General features: G+C 31.7%; 2 protein-coding genes across 5 annotated transcripts; one reads left to right on the plus strand and one right to left on the minus strand.

Annotated features, from left to right (window-relative positions):
• The first annotated feature begins 4,412 nt into the window (after nt 1-4,412).
• Nucleotides 4,413-6,654, plus strand: LOC102616858 (probable mannose-1-phosphate guanylyltransferase 3). 4 transcript variants are annotated; one of them, XM_015525730.3, is made up of 5 exons: nt 4,413-4,554; nt 4,734-4,853; nt 5,193-5,255; nt 5,370-5,609; nt 5,692-6,654. In XM_015525730.3, the coding sequence occupies exons 2-5, from the start codon at nt 4,743-4,745 to the stop codon at nt 6,361-6,363; spliced, it is 1,086 nt and encodes a 361-aa protein (XP_015381216.1). In that variant the 5' UTR covers nt 4,413-4,554; nt 4,734-4,742; the 3' UTR covers nt 6,364-6,654. The 4 variants fall into 4 exon arrangements, with proteins under 4 accessions (XP_015381216.1, XP_006493574.1, XP_015381217.1 ...); XM_006493511.4 differs by having other exon boundaries at nt 4,414-4,554; nt 4,720-4,853; XM_015525731.3 differs by lacking the exon at nt 4,413-4,554 and having other exon boundaries at nt 4,561-4,853; nt 5,085-5,255.
• A 240-nt stretch (nt 6,655-6,894) lies between these two features.
• LOC102616561 (CASP-like protein 5B2) lies at nt 6,895-9,229 on the minus strand. Its single transcript, XM_006493510.4, has 3 exons — nt 8,771-9,229; nt 8,079-8,211; nt 6,895-7,235 (listed from the first exon to the last, which is right to left on the minus strand). Exons 1-3 carry the CDS (start codon nt 8,899-8,901, stop codon nt 7,035-7,037), a joined length of 465 nt encoding a protein of 154 aa, XP_006493573.1. The 5' UTR covers nt 8,902-9,229; the 3' UTR covers nt 6,895-7,034.
• Between the last annotated feature and the right edge of the window lie 5,587 nt (nt 9,230-14,816).

Consider the following 14,816-nt stretch of genomic DNA (forward strand, 5'->3'; position numbering starts at 1 on the left):
TGCTTTCAAGCTTTATATAGTAATTAGTTTTTTATGTTACATTGAGATATAGGAATGACTCATCAGTTAGCAAGAAAGAAGAGAGTCTTGGTAGTCATACAAATTGTGGTTATGATGTTACAAATAATGGAGGATTCAAGGACCCAAAATGGAAATGGTTTAAGGTGCGTTTAAATTATTGAAACACAGTTTCAAGGTTATTAAATTTTTAAAATTAATAAACTTGTGAAATTTTTTAATTTTATTTTGTAGAATTGTTTGGTACTTATATCAAGGTTCACGTTCTGGAGGTCGATAAACCGAAATATAGAATTAGGAAAAATGAAATTGTAATTAATGTTATGGGGGTTTGTTCCCAAGATATGCAATTTATTTGTGTCTAACCCGGATGGGAATGTTCAACTCATGATATGCGTGTATTGAGAGATCCATTAACGAGAAGAAATGGTTTAAAGGTTCCACATGGTAACTACAAATTTTAAAAGAACGTTTCCATTGATGCATAATTTTTTATATTATGTAGTTTATTTGTCTTAATAAGTCATTATGAGGCATTCAAGTGCTCACAATGTCATCGAAAGACATTTTTGGTTACTAAAAAGAGATTGATTGTTTTAAGGAGTCCTTTATTCTATGATATTCAAACACGACACATAATATTTGTTTGTTGTATGTTATATAATTTAATAAGAAGGAAAATGACTTATAATGATATGCAAATAGACTTTGATGATGAACAACTTGATGAATCAAAATATATTGATAACGTTGAGCCCACAAATGAGTGGACTACTTAGAGAGAAAATTTGGCACAAGAGATGTGGAACACATGGAATGCCAGTAGAGAAGCATGAAGTGATTTCTTTGTATTGTTGTTTGTTTTGTCTTGTTATTTGACATTATGGTGTTTTTTTATATTGTTGTTCGACATTATACTGACTGAGATGTAATGCCTTTCATTTTTATTGTATTTCATGACTTTGACGTAATTCCATTTAATTTGATTGGTTTATATTTGGTTGTGTTAAGATTATTTAAATTTGTAAATGAAATTGTTTGTTAATGATATAGAATGAGTTCTTCTACAAGAGGTAGAGGGTTGAACAAGCATTTCTGGACTAAAGTTGAAGATGCGATCTCGGTTGATTCATTGTTGGAATTAAGTCAAAGTCCCTTGTGGAAGACAAATTGTGGATTCAAAAATGGCTATTTGCAAAAATTAGAAGCTATTTTGGAGGAAAAGTTGCAAGGTTGCGATTTGAAAGGAGATCCCCACATAGGATCTTGAGTAAATACTTTGAAGACTAAATGGAGTGTTTTGCACGATATGCTATGTCTCAGTGGCTTTGGCTGGGACAGTGAAGTAATAAAGCTTATTTACCACAAATTTGTTTTTGAAGATTATGTCAAGATATTAGTATTTGTCCTGTTTAAGATTATATTAGAATTATTATCTATTTTTGAATTTTTGAATTATGTGAGAATTATTATCATGTTAGATTAATATTTTGTTTCTATTACAGAAGAGACCAACTGCAAGTGGTTTGTTCAACAAATCATTTCCACATTATTACACTTTGGGTGAGATTTATGGTCGTGATCGTGCTACTGGAGCTAATGCGGGGAATGCTGATGATGATGAAGAGGAGGTACGTTAAGAGGACAATTTGAATGTGAATTTGGGAAATGACTCAACTAATGAGGTTTCAATGAAGGATTTTGGTGATGATATATCTTCAGCAAACAAGAGTGCACCCTCTCAAGCTGAAAATACTCTTAGTAGTTCAACAAATAAGTCCAAGAAAAGAAAAAACAAAGATAGAGATACTGGTGGTATGTACTCAAGTGTTAAGGGAATGACTGAGTCAGTGGCTGGGATGATACCCAAATTAGATGGTTTGATTAATGTTCTTTCTACACAAGATAAGGAGGTGGTAGATTTTCTAGCTAAGGTGTTTGATGAGATGCTAAAAATTGATGGCTTGGATGAAGTGCAGAACATGAAAGCTACTAACATGCTGGCAACAAAGCCTGAACTACTGCGTGTGTTTTTTAATATGCCTAGTTCGATGAAGAAAGGATATGGTGATATGTAGTTTCATGTGATAAAATATGTTTAAACTTTTAACATGATATTTTGGATGATGTTTTTTTGAAGATATATCGTGTTTTAGATGATGTTATTTGAAAGGTATATCTGTAGGTGCTATTTGGGGATTTTATTTTTATTTTTTAATTAATATCATTTTTATAATAATATTTATACATATATCTAGTTAATGAAAATTACATTATTTAATACTATGAGTATTTTGGTAGATTGATTCTCATTCTCATTCCTCATTCCTATTTATTTTGCTAAGTAAACACATCAATGGCATTCCAACACATTTCGATTCCCATTTATTTTTATTAAGTAAACATTGGAATCTCATTCTCATTCACAGCTCATTTTTATTCTCATTCCATTCCATTTCCATTCTATGAAGTAAACGCACCATTAGTCCCTTACTTTTAGCCTAAGGGACGAAGATATTTATCACTTCTTTTTTTGTGGCATGTAGCCCACACACATGTGAGGCCTCAACTTGCTATTATTTAATTCACTTTTGCCCTTTACAATAGACAAATCTATTAGAGTTATCCTCTCTCTCAAATATTACCCTTAGCTTGTCTTAAACTATTCTCCTTTTACGTAATGGTGTGTTTACTTGTGGGTTTGAGGAATGAGAATGAAACATATGTTTACTTGACAAAATGTAATTTGGGAATGAGAATAAAATGTGTGGGTCCCACATAATTTGGGAATAAGGAATGAGAATCCCATTCCCATGGGGGGTTGGGAATGAAAATGTGAGAATGTGAATGAAATATAAATTTACTTTTTTATCCTTATAATTTTTTCATATTTTTTAAGTTACTCTTGTTCAAATCAAAAATAATTTTATTATTTTAAATGTCATTAATAATAATAATAATAATAATTATTATTAAATTTTATTGACTTTATTATTTTAGTTATTATTAATTATTATTATTATTATTTTCATTAAAATTATCATTATTAACAATAAAAATAATGATAAAAATAATAATTAATAAAAATAATTAATTTATCATTATTAACAATATTATCCTTATTGTTGTTATTATTATTATTAATTTTATTAATATTATTAAATTTTATTAACTTTATTATTTTAGTTATTATTAATTATTGTTATTATTATTTTTATTAATATTATCATTATTATTAAAAATAATAATAACAATAATTAATAATAACTAAAACCACAAAGTTAATAAATTTTAATAATAATAATAATAATAATAAATGTTAATAATGATAATATTAATAAAAATAGTAATAACAATAATTAATAATAAAGTTAATAATAATAATAAATGTTAATAATGATAATATTAATAAAAATAATATTAACAATAATTAATAGTAACTAAAATAAGAAAGTTAATAATAATAATAATAATAATAATAAATGTTAATAATGATAATATTAACAGTAATTAATAATAACTAAAATAATAAAGTTAATAAATTTAATAAAAATAATAATAAATGTTAATAATGATAATATTAATAAAAATAATAATAACAATAATTAATAATAACTAAAATAATAAAGTTAATAAAATTTAATAATAATAAAAATAAATGTTAATAATGATAATATTAATAAAAATAATAAAAATAATAACAAAAAAATAATGATAATATTGTTAATAATGATAAATTAATTATTTTTATTAATTATTAATACTATTGGTATTTTGGTAAATTTATTCTCATTTTTATTCCTCATTCCCATTTGTTTTGCCAAGTAAAAACATCAATGACATTCCAGCACATTTTAATTCCCATTTATTTTTGCCAAATAAACATTGAAATCTTATTCACATTCCTTATTTTTATTCTAGTCCATTCTCATTCTCATTCCACTCAATTTCCATAAAGTAAACGCACCATAAAAGTACTAAAATTTTTCATCTTTCACTCTTTACTGCCACATGTCATTTACTGATTGATCCAAACCAATATCTCAAATTTATCCCAAACAAAAGATAATACATTAAAATTTTGTAATGATATGTTAATACTAAAATTTACATTCGGTTTTGAATTCAAAAATACTTTTTAAAGGTTGGGATTGGATAACATCACGTACTAAATACTAGCAGGTATTATTAATACTCGAACTTTAATAATCACAAACACAAAATACATTCACCACGAGCCGAGCTATGCACCCATAAGAGTCGAGACATTTAAAACACACTTACATTATTATAAAATTGAAATTAAAAAAATTACCCAATAACACTTTCTAGCCTCACCATTCACCCAAAGAAAAGAAAAAGAATCATGCTATAGCATTATGCCAGATACGGACGCGAGACGCCAACTCGCCAAATATTATAATTTAATAATAATTATAAAAATTTACTCTCCATTAATTTGTAAATTCGTTGGCTTGAAGTCCGTCCGGTCAAGCCTGATCGAGCCAAAACTCACTCTTCTCTGTAATCCTTTATGTTCGTACATCTTCTCTCTAATTGATCTCACTGCTTCCCTCTCACTTTCTAGACATTTTGGGTTGCAAGATTAATTGTTTTGAATTCGTTTTCTTTGATTTTATTTTACATTTGCTCTTTCTGGCATTGTTGCCAAGTTGAATTTCTTTTTGATCAATTGAAAAGTGTCTGCTGTGAAGGGTATCAGCATGAAGGCACTTATTCTCGTCGGAGGATTTGGAACACGATTGAGGCCTTTGACCCTCAGTGTCCCTAAACCGCTGGTTGATTTTGCTAACAAACCCATGATACTGCACCAGGTGAGCTTCATAAAAATTTTCTTTTGTTGTTAATGTATAATTTCTATGCTTTGGGCTTTTTTATTAGGTTATCACTGGTCATTGTAGCAGTTTTTATTTTTGCCCATTTGTGTTATTCTTCAGCTGTTGCTTCTTAATGACTTAATATGTTGTAACTGTAACAACGAATTTAATTAAACTGTGATTTTTCTGTATGGAAATCTGAATTTTACTTGGATGACCATGATATAGAGTTATTGAGACGAAAAGGATGTTAGGATGATACTTTTGAGACAGTTCAAGCACTATCTAGATATGCTAAAACTTAAGAATCAGAGGTATGTGTTCTCTTTTGACTAGATTGAAGCTCTCAAAGCCGTTGGAGTAACTGAAGTGGTGTTGGCCATCAATTATCAGCCGGAGGTAATTTTAAAGGGTTTGTTGTTCTAAGCAGTTCTTGTATTTGTAATGATGGATCATTGTCGTAATATATTCTGGTCGTTTCTGCAGATTTATCACTGTTTCTTTGTTTTGCAGGTCATGTTGAATTTCTTGAAAGAATTTGAGAAGAAGCTTGAAATTAAGATTACCTGCTCTCAGGAGACAGAACCACTTGGCACCGCAGGTCCTCTTGCTTTAGCACGGGATAAATTGATTGATGATTCCGGTGAGCCTTTTTTTGTTCTCAACAGTGATGTTATAAGTGAGTACCCATTAAAACAAATGATTGAATTTCACAGAGGCCGTGGAGGGGAAGCTTCCATTATGGTTACCAACGTAAACTAATGCCAAGATTCTAGTACTTTTGTCATTAAGCTATTTGACATTGTACTAAAAGAAATGTTGTTTCTGTTGTCAGGTGGATGAGCCATCAAAATATGGTGTGGTGGTTATGGAAGAAACTACGGGGAAAGTTGAAAAATTTGTAGAGAAACCAAAAAATTTTGTTGGCAACAAAATTAATGCTGGAATTTACTTGTTGAACCCATCCGTTCTTGACCGGATTGAGCTGAAGCCTACCTCAATTGAGAAAGAAGTCTTCCCTGAGATTGCAGCAGAGAATAAGCTGTTTGCTATGGTGCTACCTGGGTTCTGGATGGACATTGGACAACCAAAGGATTACATAACTGGCCTGAGATTGTATCTGGATTTCTTGCAAAAAAATTCATCGTCAAAATTGGCAACTGGATCCAACATTATTGGAAATGTTTTGGTGCATGAGGGCGCTAAGATTGGAGATGGATGTCTTATTGGACCAGATGTGGCCATTGGTCCTGGATGTGTAATTGAACCTGGGGTTAGGCTCTCACGCTGTACTGTAATGCGTGGAGTTCGAATCAAGAAGCATGCTTGCATTTCCAGCAGCATCATTGGGTGGCATTCCACCGTTGGAAGGTGGGCTCGAGTGGAAAATATGACGATCTTAGGTGAAGACGTTCACGTGGCTGATGAAGTTTATAGCAACGGGGCTGTTGTCCTGCCTCACAAGGAGATAAAGTCCAGCATTGTGAACCCGGAGATCGTCATGTGATGGTAATTGTGAAATATAGGGGGTGCTTGAGAGTGTTCAATATGCTGATATCCTTCATCCTTGGTTTGATTTTCTCCTAGTTTTCATTTATACAAAAAGTTTTACCAAGCATTTGAACTGCATCACCATCGTGCTTTTCATCTACTGCTGTCTGACCACTTCTCGGCTGATTTTATATGGCCGGTTGAACTAAATCATCATAATTTGTTTACACTTAATCATTTTTGTAATGTGCCTTCATGTTCTTGGGATTATTACGCGTGAGCTTTCCTGAGTGTGCCGTTTGTACCATATTCTGTCCGAAATTAGTTCTGTGGTAACAAACAAGTTGTAAAAATCATACAACACAAGGTCACCTTTTATATTTGGATTGTGAGTAAGATGCTCAGTTTATGTGCCAACAGAGTAGAAGCAAAAACCATTGGCTACACAATCCATATGTCTAGCTTGAAGGACGATACGAAATGTTCAATAACACACTACAATGGAATAGAACCCATGGCAGCAAGCAGTAATGTTGACAAAAGTTAGTAAATCAACAGAGAAAGTTCTAAAAATTGCCCAAAAAATTTCGGTACATTATGGCCAGATAGTAAAGGAAGCATTTACATGTCAAACAAAAGATAGAGTATATATATGTTGATTAGGGGGCAGCAAGAGCTCTGAGTTGTCTAAACTGAGGCTAAGATCCAAAACATCACATGAGATGACAGGGCAATCAGAAGCCAGGTGATGAATGCTAAAATTACTGAAACCTCAAAGCTGTGGCATGCAAGATTATTTTGAGGCATGCAAAAATTCAAATCTTTTGCATAAAGAACTACAACCCCAGCTGAGGAGCATGCAGCCGCAAGTGATAACATAGCCGTGACCTGCATGTTTTGAACTATAAATTTGTTACACCAATTATTGTCTAATGTCAAATCTACAAAGCAGAAAAATAGCAGAATATACATGGTTATGTTGCATCAGTTCTCTCAAATCGTGTAGGTAGTTTCCGTTGAGGTCTTAGTCAAGAACTACATGACATAGTAGGCATTACTATTATTCAACAAAAGACCAATCTCACACCCGTTTTGCCAAAGGACAGACAATCTAATTGTTTAGAATAATTCAATGTCATTTCAGCCTTGATATATCATATTTCAAAATTGAAAAAAAAAGACAGAATTCCAAAGAATCACGCTACGTATACAAAAACAAGATTTGAAGAAAATTAAGAGGAAATGAATTTCAAAGATTGGAAACCTAAAAACTTCAAAATCGTGAAACAAAACTTGATATTAGAGAGAGCTTTTGCACAGATGAGTCCACGTACAATTCTCAGATTAAGTTAATACTAAACCAGCAGTGTTTTTAAACATATTCCATAGTTTTTCTTTTTATCTTTGCTTTTTTTATTTTGTTGTAATAATTTCCTGTGCTCCCTCTTCCTCCTCCCAGTTTAGATATTAGGACTTCATCATCCCAAGCATGAGGAGGTTATACTAGGGAGATTACTGTCCGCAATCAGGAACAACACGAATACAACTAGATATAAAGACAATACGATGATAAGCAGATATTTGAAAAATGATAACAGTAGATATTTGAAAAATGATAACAGCAGAAATTTGCAAATATGTGGTAATATGCAAGAATCTGATTTATGTGAAAAGTCTTTACATTTGGAAAAAAGAGAAATCAGAAAAGAGACCAAGAGACAAGTTACATACCCAATCACCTACAACAAACAGGCTGACTAGGACTGGATTTTGAAGGTCTCGTTTTCTCCTTAAAGCATAAATATCAAGACATGCTAGTCCAAAGCTCCACAGCATTTGAAGCCCCATTGATGCAATCAAATAGCTGAACCAAAGGATACAAAGACACATGATAAATTGTCACAGAAAACAACTAAACATTTATATGGCTTATGCAGTACGTGATAATAAGTCAGTTCCACCTGCCTGGCATTACATATCTTTCAACCTTTTGGAACCATTATGCAGTTCTGGCATTCCACCAAGTTGGTGGCAGATGCCCAAAATAACAAATCATTCTGTCCAATTATCAAATGTTTGCATCTCCATTTCAATCTCCAAGACTGAATTGCATATGATACATTTGAATATGGTTCTTTAGCAATCTGCATTAGACGACATGCTTAACTTAAGTCGAACAAAGCTTAACCAGCCCCAAACATATTAGGCCGGCCACAATAGATAATCCGATTCATCCACAGTGGTACTTCCAGTGACTTATCAATGTTTCATCCCAAACAATCCTTTATGATCACAAAATAAAAACATTGAATCTAGACTCTTATTAACTGAATCTGTTCAGACCCAGCTCGGAGACTCAAAGTCTTGCTTCAAACAAAATAATAACATAAAAATTTAAAAGGCAAAGAAAAATGAAAATTTACCAGAAAGCAGTGTAGCTAGAGAAGCCAGCAGCAGAGGTCATGGCTCCAATAGCGGCAGCAGCAAATCCACATTGCCCGATCCTCAGCATCAACCCACTCACTGTACCCGGACTCCCTACTAACTCCTTCATTATCTACTCCTATGTCTATTTCTCCAAACAACAGGCCCCTCCTTTTCCCCCAAATTTAGGACCAAAAAAGGAGAAACCCTAGATTGAATCTCCCCAAATCACCTTCATTGCATTTTTTTAACAAATACCCACTATCCCGATTTAGCTGAAGTTTGAACTTTGAAGAGATTGAGCTCAGATTCTCATTTGTTCACCGTCTTTTTTTTTTTTTTTTTTTTCCTCCCCTTCTATCTTCTGGTGATTGTAATTTCTTAAGCTATCGAACCTTTAGCTTTAAGAATCCCTATAATCGAGTTCCACTTCCTCATTGGAGTATTAATTGTAATTATATCTTTTTATTCCGTAATTAAATATAGTGTTGATTCTATTTTAAAGTTGGTTAAAGAGTAAAGACAAAGGACCGTCTCAGTCGAGTCAGTCCTACGTCGATTTCTTTCTAACTGCGTAATAACATATGGGTCCTTAACCTTTATGATTTTCACAAATAAAGATGTAGTTTATTAATTCATTTATTATTAAAAAGTTTATAAAAATAACAGGCAGCCATACAGTCACTTCTGGCAGCTGCAAGCTATACCGTCCCCCGCCATTGGCGACCAATCATCGAAGTCGATGAAGCCAAATAAGATCTTGTTGTCCAAAAAATTTGTTTAGAATAGTTGGCTAGTTTAACTCGCCACCGGCGATTGAAGACAAGTTACGAGATAGTGTCATTGTGATAAAGAAGAATGTATGACGCCTAATCTAATGGTGGCGGTATCTTATCTTCTAAATCGCCACCTTTTACCGGCAGTGATTTAAAGAAGTTAACGATTGTCGACTCTTTTTTGGGTGAATAGAATCTTATTGGGCAATAATCTTTGCATTGTTGGGTAACCCTAATGATAAGGATTGCAACAACATTAAATTTGACTTGAATATACTTTAGTGACTTATCACCGGAGAAGGTAAATGATGGCGTACTCTACCGGCGGTGAATTTTTTTATTTTTTAATATTAAATAAATATAATTTATTTAAAAATAGATAACGAATAACCATATAAAATATTTAATTATACAGTACATGCTTTACATTCTGGAGATGGCGAATAGTGCCTGCTCGCGCTCGACATAGACCATTTGGAGCAAACCCACGAGAATGACTCATGTCATGGTGGGCCGTGGACGGTGCCATCCCACTTTTTTAATGTTCCAAATTATTATGCTTCTAATTAAAAAAGTTAAACTCTTATTTCGAATGGGACTCAAACTCAAGCTCATTATAAACTTATTTTAAGTCTTTAACCATTGAGCCAAAGCACTTTTAAATTGAGATACCTTTTTGAATCATCAACTTTAAATTTAAATAGCTTTTGAATAATCAATCTTCTAAATTTATATATTATATTATAATATACTAAATCAATAAATTATAACATTTCCAATAAATTTTTTTAGAATTACATTATATAATTGATTAGAAAAATGTTTAACAAAATTATTACATTTGCATAACATAAAACCAACAATAATAATAAAACTTAATAAAACAATATAAAAATAAATGATAATACAGATTCAATTCAGATTTAATTAATTAATGATTTATAATTGATTTACAATTTAACATAACACAACATTAATTAATAATAATAATAGAACAAAATATTTTAGATTTAATGTTGTTTAATTAATTATGCTATGATATATTATGGAAAGTCATTGTAATGCACCACTTAAATAATTCTCTGTACTTCAATAAAATACCCCTCACCCCCCCCCCCCCCCCCCTCCCCCCATAAATTCCCTTTTTGTCGTTTCAAAATATTTTGTTTAAATTTATCTTTTTAAATAATATATAGACTCTGTCTAACGTGCCTCTTGGGCACCATACCTCCCTGTTTTGTCATCTAGCAAAGTGCCCGTTGGATAAAAAGGAGCAAGATCATGCAGGTGTGAAGTGGCCACGTGGCAGTTGAAGGAAACCGAATGTGCTGGTCACTAGACAGGAACTGTTAATGTTGCAATTATTTGTCCAAGAAAACAAGAAAATGTTGGTGTATATAGCAATAAAATAGTTATATGGAACAAAACAATTATATGCAAAAGCAAGTAATATGTGAGGGACAAAAAAATGTACGTGTTGAACACGTTATTTGTTGCAAGAGGCATATAATGGATCATACTGTAACAATGAAAAATATAGTGAGATTAATTGATGTTAATTAAAGTAATAATAAACAAATAATGAAAAGCTTTGTTTATATATATATTGGACATGATGTTGATTAGTGGTGTTTAAAATGCAGTCGGAGCTAATAAATCCTGCAGGTTGGAAGAAACAGAGCCAAAAAAAAAAAAAAAATCTTGTTGCGATGAAGTAGATGGATTGTTGAAGAGGTTGAAAGCATAGAAAAAATTCAGTCGGTGGATTGGATGCAAGTAAAGCGGCAATTCGGAATTGCACTTATTATTAACAATGGAATAATATAGAAAGAAGAGAACTTGTATAAGTGGCATTATTTGTAGTGTATGTATGCATATGTAAATAATGCGAAAATAAGGAAAAAAATAACAGCACAATATGTATTACAAAAAAAAAAAAAAAGAGGAATGAGGGAAAAGAAATGGGCAAAAAAAAAATAATTGAGAAAATAATGATGTGGAACGAGAAGACAACAAATAGTGGAATGGAGAGAATGAGAAAAATTTTAATAGGAGCAATGGTTGATTAGACTGTGTGAAATTTAAGTCCAATTTAAAGATGTCTAGATTGAATTATTAAAGAATTTGACCGATTTATGGCTAGGATTAGAATAACAAGTGTAAATTTAAAAAAAAAGGTGGAGTAAATATGGAATAGAGTGGAATGGGGAAAATCAATTTGGGGAACAAGAGCTATGGAATTGATGGTGTTTAGAACACCCATGCATGTGCTTTTATATGGCTATCACCAAAGGCGGTGCTTCAAATAAATAACAAATATGAACGAAATTGGGTGGTTGGTTAAGACGCAAACGACCAAATGCACAACATCCGTGAAATAGGTTTGTTGATTAAAGAATAACCTATTTTGGAAGCAATATGATCAAATATAAGCCATCAATTTAACAGCATAGTTGAACTGCGTTTCAATTGAAAATGAGCATACATGAAGTAAATTAAACGGTGGTGCAAACGTAAAATGAAAGGGAAAAATGGAGCAGGCAGGTTGAATATACTATAAACAAATATGTAATATCGAGACAATGCTGCAACTCCAGGGATTATGAAGTGGATTCAAAATGTAAGTTGAAATGTCGGCATAAGAAATAGACAACGAGAGTTGGAAACGCATAATGGTGATCCTTCCACAAGATTGTAGCATATTAGGAACAATTGTGAAATGGTTAGTAAAACACAGTTTAGGAGATCATATTTTGCAATAACTGAATATACAAAGCACACAAAATGTGTATAAATTTGTTGGTTGGTGGAGTTCCTTTGATGGCGGTGATTATAATCGTACAGACGAATAAGTTCATCGTTAGCATCGCAAGAAAGATAAGATGGACAATTTTGGAGGACACAACAGATGGTAGGTTTGAAAAAAGGCATGTTCCCTGAGAGTGACCGCTACAGGCCTGCAATTTTGAGTAAAGAAAAAAGAGTTTAGTGAGAATTCAATTATGAATGACAGTCTAACTCACTCGCTTATATAAGTCCAAGAAGGAGGTTCTGCAAGTTTATCCAACAAATTAGCTTGCAAAAGTAAATGTAGATATGAATAGGATGAATGAAATATTTGCAGCAATTGAGGAGGAATTGCAAGTAATCATTTCATGAGCATCTATCCAATCGAACGAATTATCTTATCCCGAAAAGATTTATCGTAAAGGTGAAAATATTGAGTTATTCTATTGTCAAATACATATTATCTACATCATGGTGTTGCATCGAATGGAAAAAATACGGCTCCTACAAGGTACTAAACCCTAAGAAAAGTAAGGATTGTCAACCATGAAAAATCACTGTCATACTTACAATTGCAAATGGTTACTGTTATAGCTTAAAGTTTTAGTATGCATGCATAGCCCATATCAACAGGGATACCAAAGACAAACACCAGAAAGGAGAAGGTAACATGAAGCAAGTATTGTTGAAACGCTTGTGATGGAGAAAAGTGTGTGAATTACAATTGCGATATATACTAAAAATAACATAAAAATAAGTACAAGAAGTAGAGAAAATGCAGAAAATATCCTATCTTGCAGTAGGGTTGGTAAAATCCAGATCCGGATACGGATGTAGGTTTCTAAATCCGAATCTACATCTGGATCCACAAAAAATTATGTAGATCCGGATGCAGGTAATATTCGCAACGGATGCGGGCAGATATTACGAATATCTGGATCCGCAAAAATAAAAATTTAATAATTTACCTAATAATATAAAATAATTCAACAATTAATAATTCAACATGAATAACATACAATAATTTCATAAATCTATAAATAAAATTTAATTTTTTATTTTTTATTTAATTTTAAATATATATTTTTTATTTAAAATAAAATTCAATAATTTACTTAATAATATCATACAAAATTCAAGCATAATCCAACAATTAATAATTCAACATGAATAAGATACAACAAAATCATAAATCCACAAATAAATTTTAAATTTTATTTAATTTTTAATATATATTTTTAATTTAAATTTAAAATAAAATTCAATAATTTACTTAATAATATCAAATAAAATTCAATCATAATCCAACAATTAATAATTCAACATGAATAATATAGAACAACATCATAAATCCACAAATATTTTTTTAATTTTTCATGTAATTTTTAATATATTTTTTTAATATAAAAAATTAATCCGGATCCGAATATCCGGTTTTCCGGATGCAAGTGCGGGTCCTAAATTTCCATATCCGAATCCACATTTTTTAATATGCGAATCCACATTTTTTTGGATGTGAATGTAATTGCCATCCCTATCTTGTAGTGATTTTTTTTTTTTTTTGCATATAATTACTAATGTTTTTGCACATATATATGTTAGGTTGGGATAGGATAAACATAATGGCCAAGTTTAATACATGGTCAATTCCTTATTTGAACATTAACTGTTTGAACCGAAATTGTGCCAATGGCAGGCTCGATAACTTGTAACCCGATTGATATCCATTGACAGTTTGACTCCTTAATTGACCCAAAAAAAAAAAGAAATAAAGGCTTACTTATTAAATCTTCATCACTGCAACTTGACGGTAGTCACAAGAAGTCATGTGCAACATCGAGAGTTTTGGCAAATATTGCCCTAGACTCCCAAATTTTGCCATTATCTATACAAAATGTCATTTTCTATTGGCTATTTTATCAACAACAAATGATTCACATCACAAATCTCAAATTCAAATTACATTGACCTTAAATTTTGTTAACGCAGTCCCTTTCGCTTCATTCAATACTACTACAACAAGTTGTAAATCACCGCAAGCCACTTCAAAAATTCCACACGGCAGCGCTACTCCAGCCACAATTACACCTTGCCCACTTCAATTTTCTTGTGTCCTAGAAACCACAGATGTCGATCAAAATGCAAGCAAGTGTTTACAGTCCCTAAAGCTAATTTGGTACATGAAACGGGTTTAGGCAGCTGCCCACTTCAATTGATTTGTATCCTTTTCGGATTCCATCCATTGGATTAAATTCATTATAATCTAACGGCTGAACTGAATAATTATAAAATGAAGGGGTACGGCGCCCAAGGGACATAGTAGCTAAACCCATATATATAGTAATATAATTCAAATAAGAATTAATTATAAAACTTGAACGGTAATTTTTACAAATTTTTACTTTTTTTAGTATTGTGCTTTAACTCATCTCAAATCATTTGATGATGTTGGAAGTTTTACGATAGACAATATGTGAAATGA

This window comes from Citrus sinensis, chromosome 6, assembly GCF_022201045.2.
Source record: "Citrus sinensis cultivar Valencia sweet orange chromosome 6, DVS_A1.0, whole genome shotgun sequence".
Taxonomy (NCBI): Eukaryota; Viridiplantae; Streptophyta; class Magnoliopsida; order Sapindales; family Rutaceae; genus Citrus; species Citrus sinensis.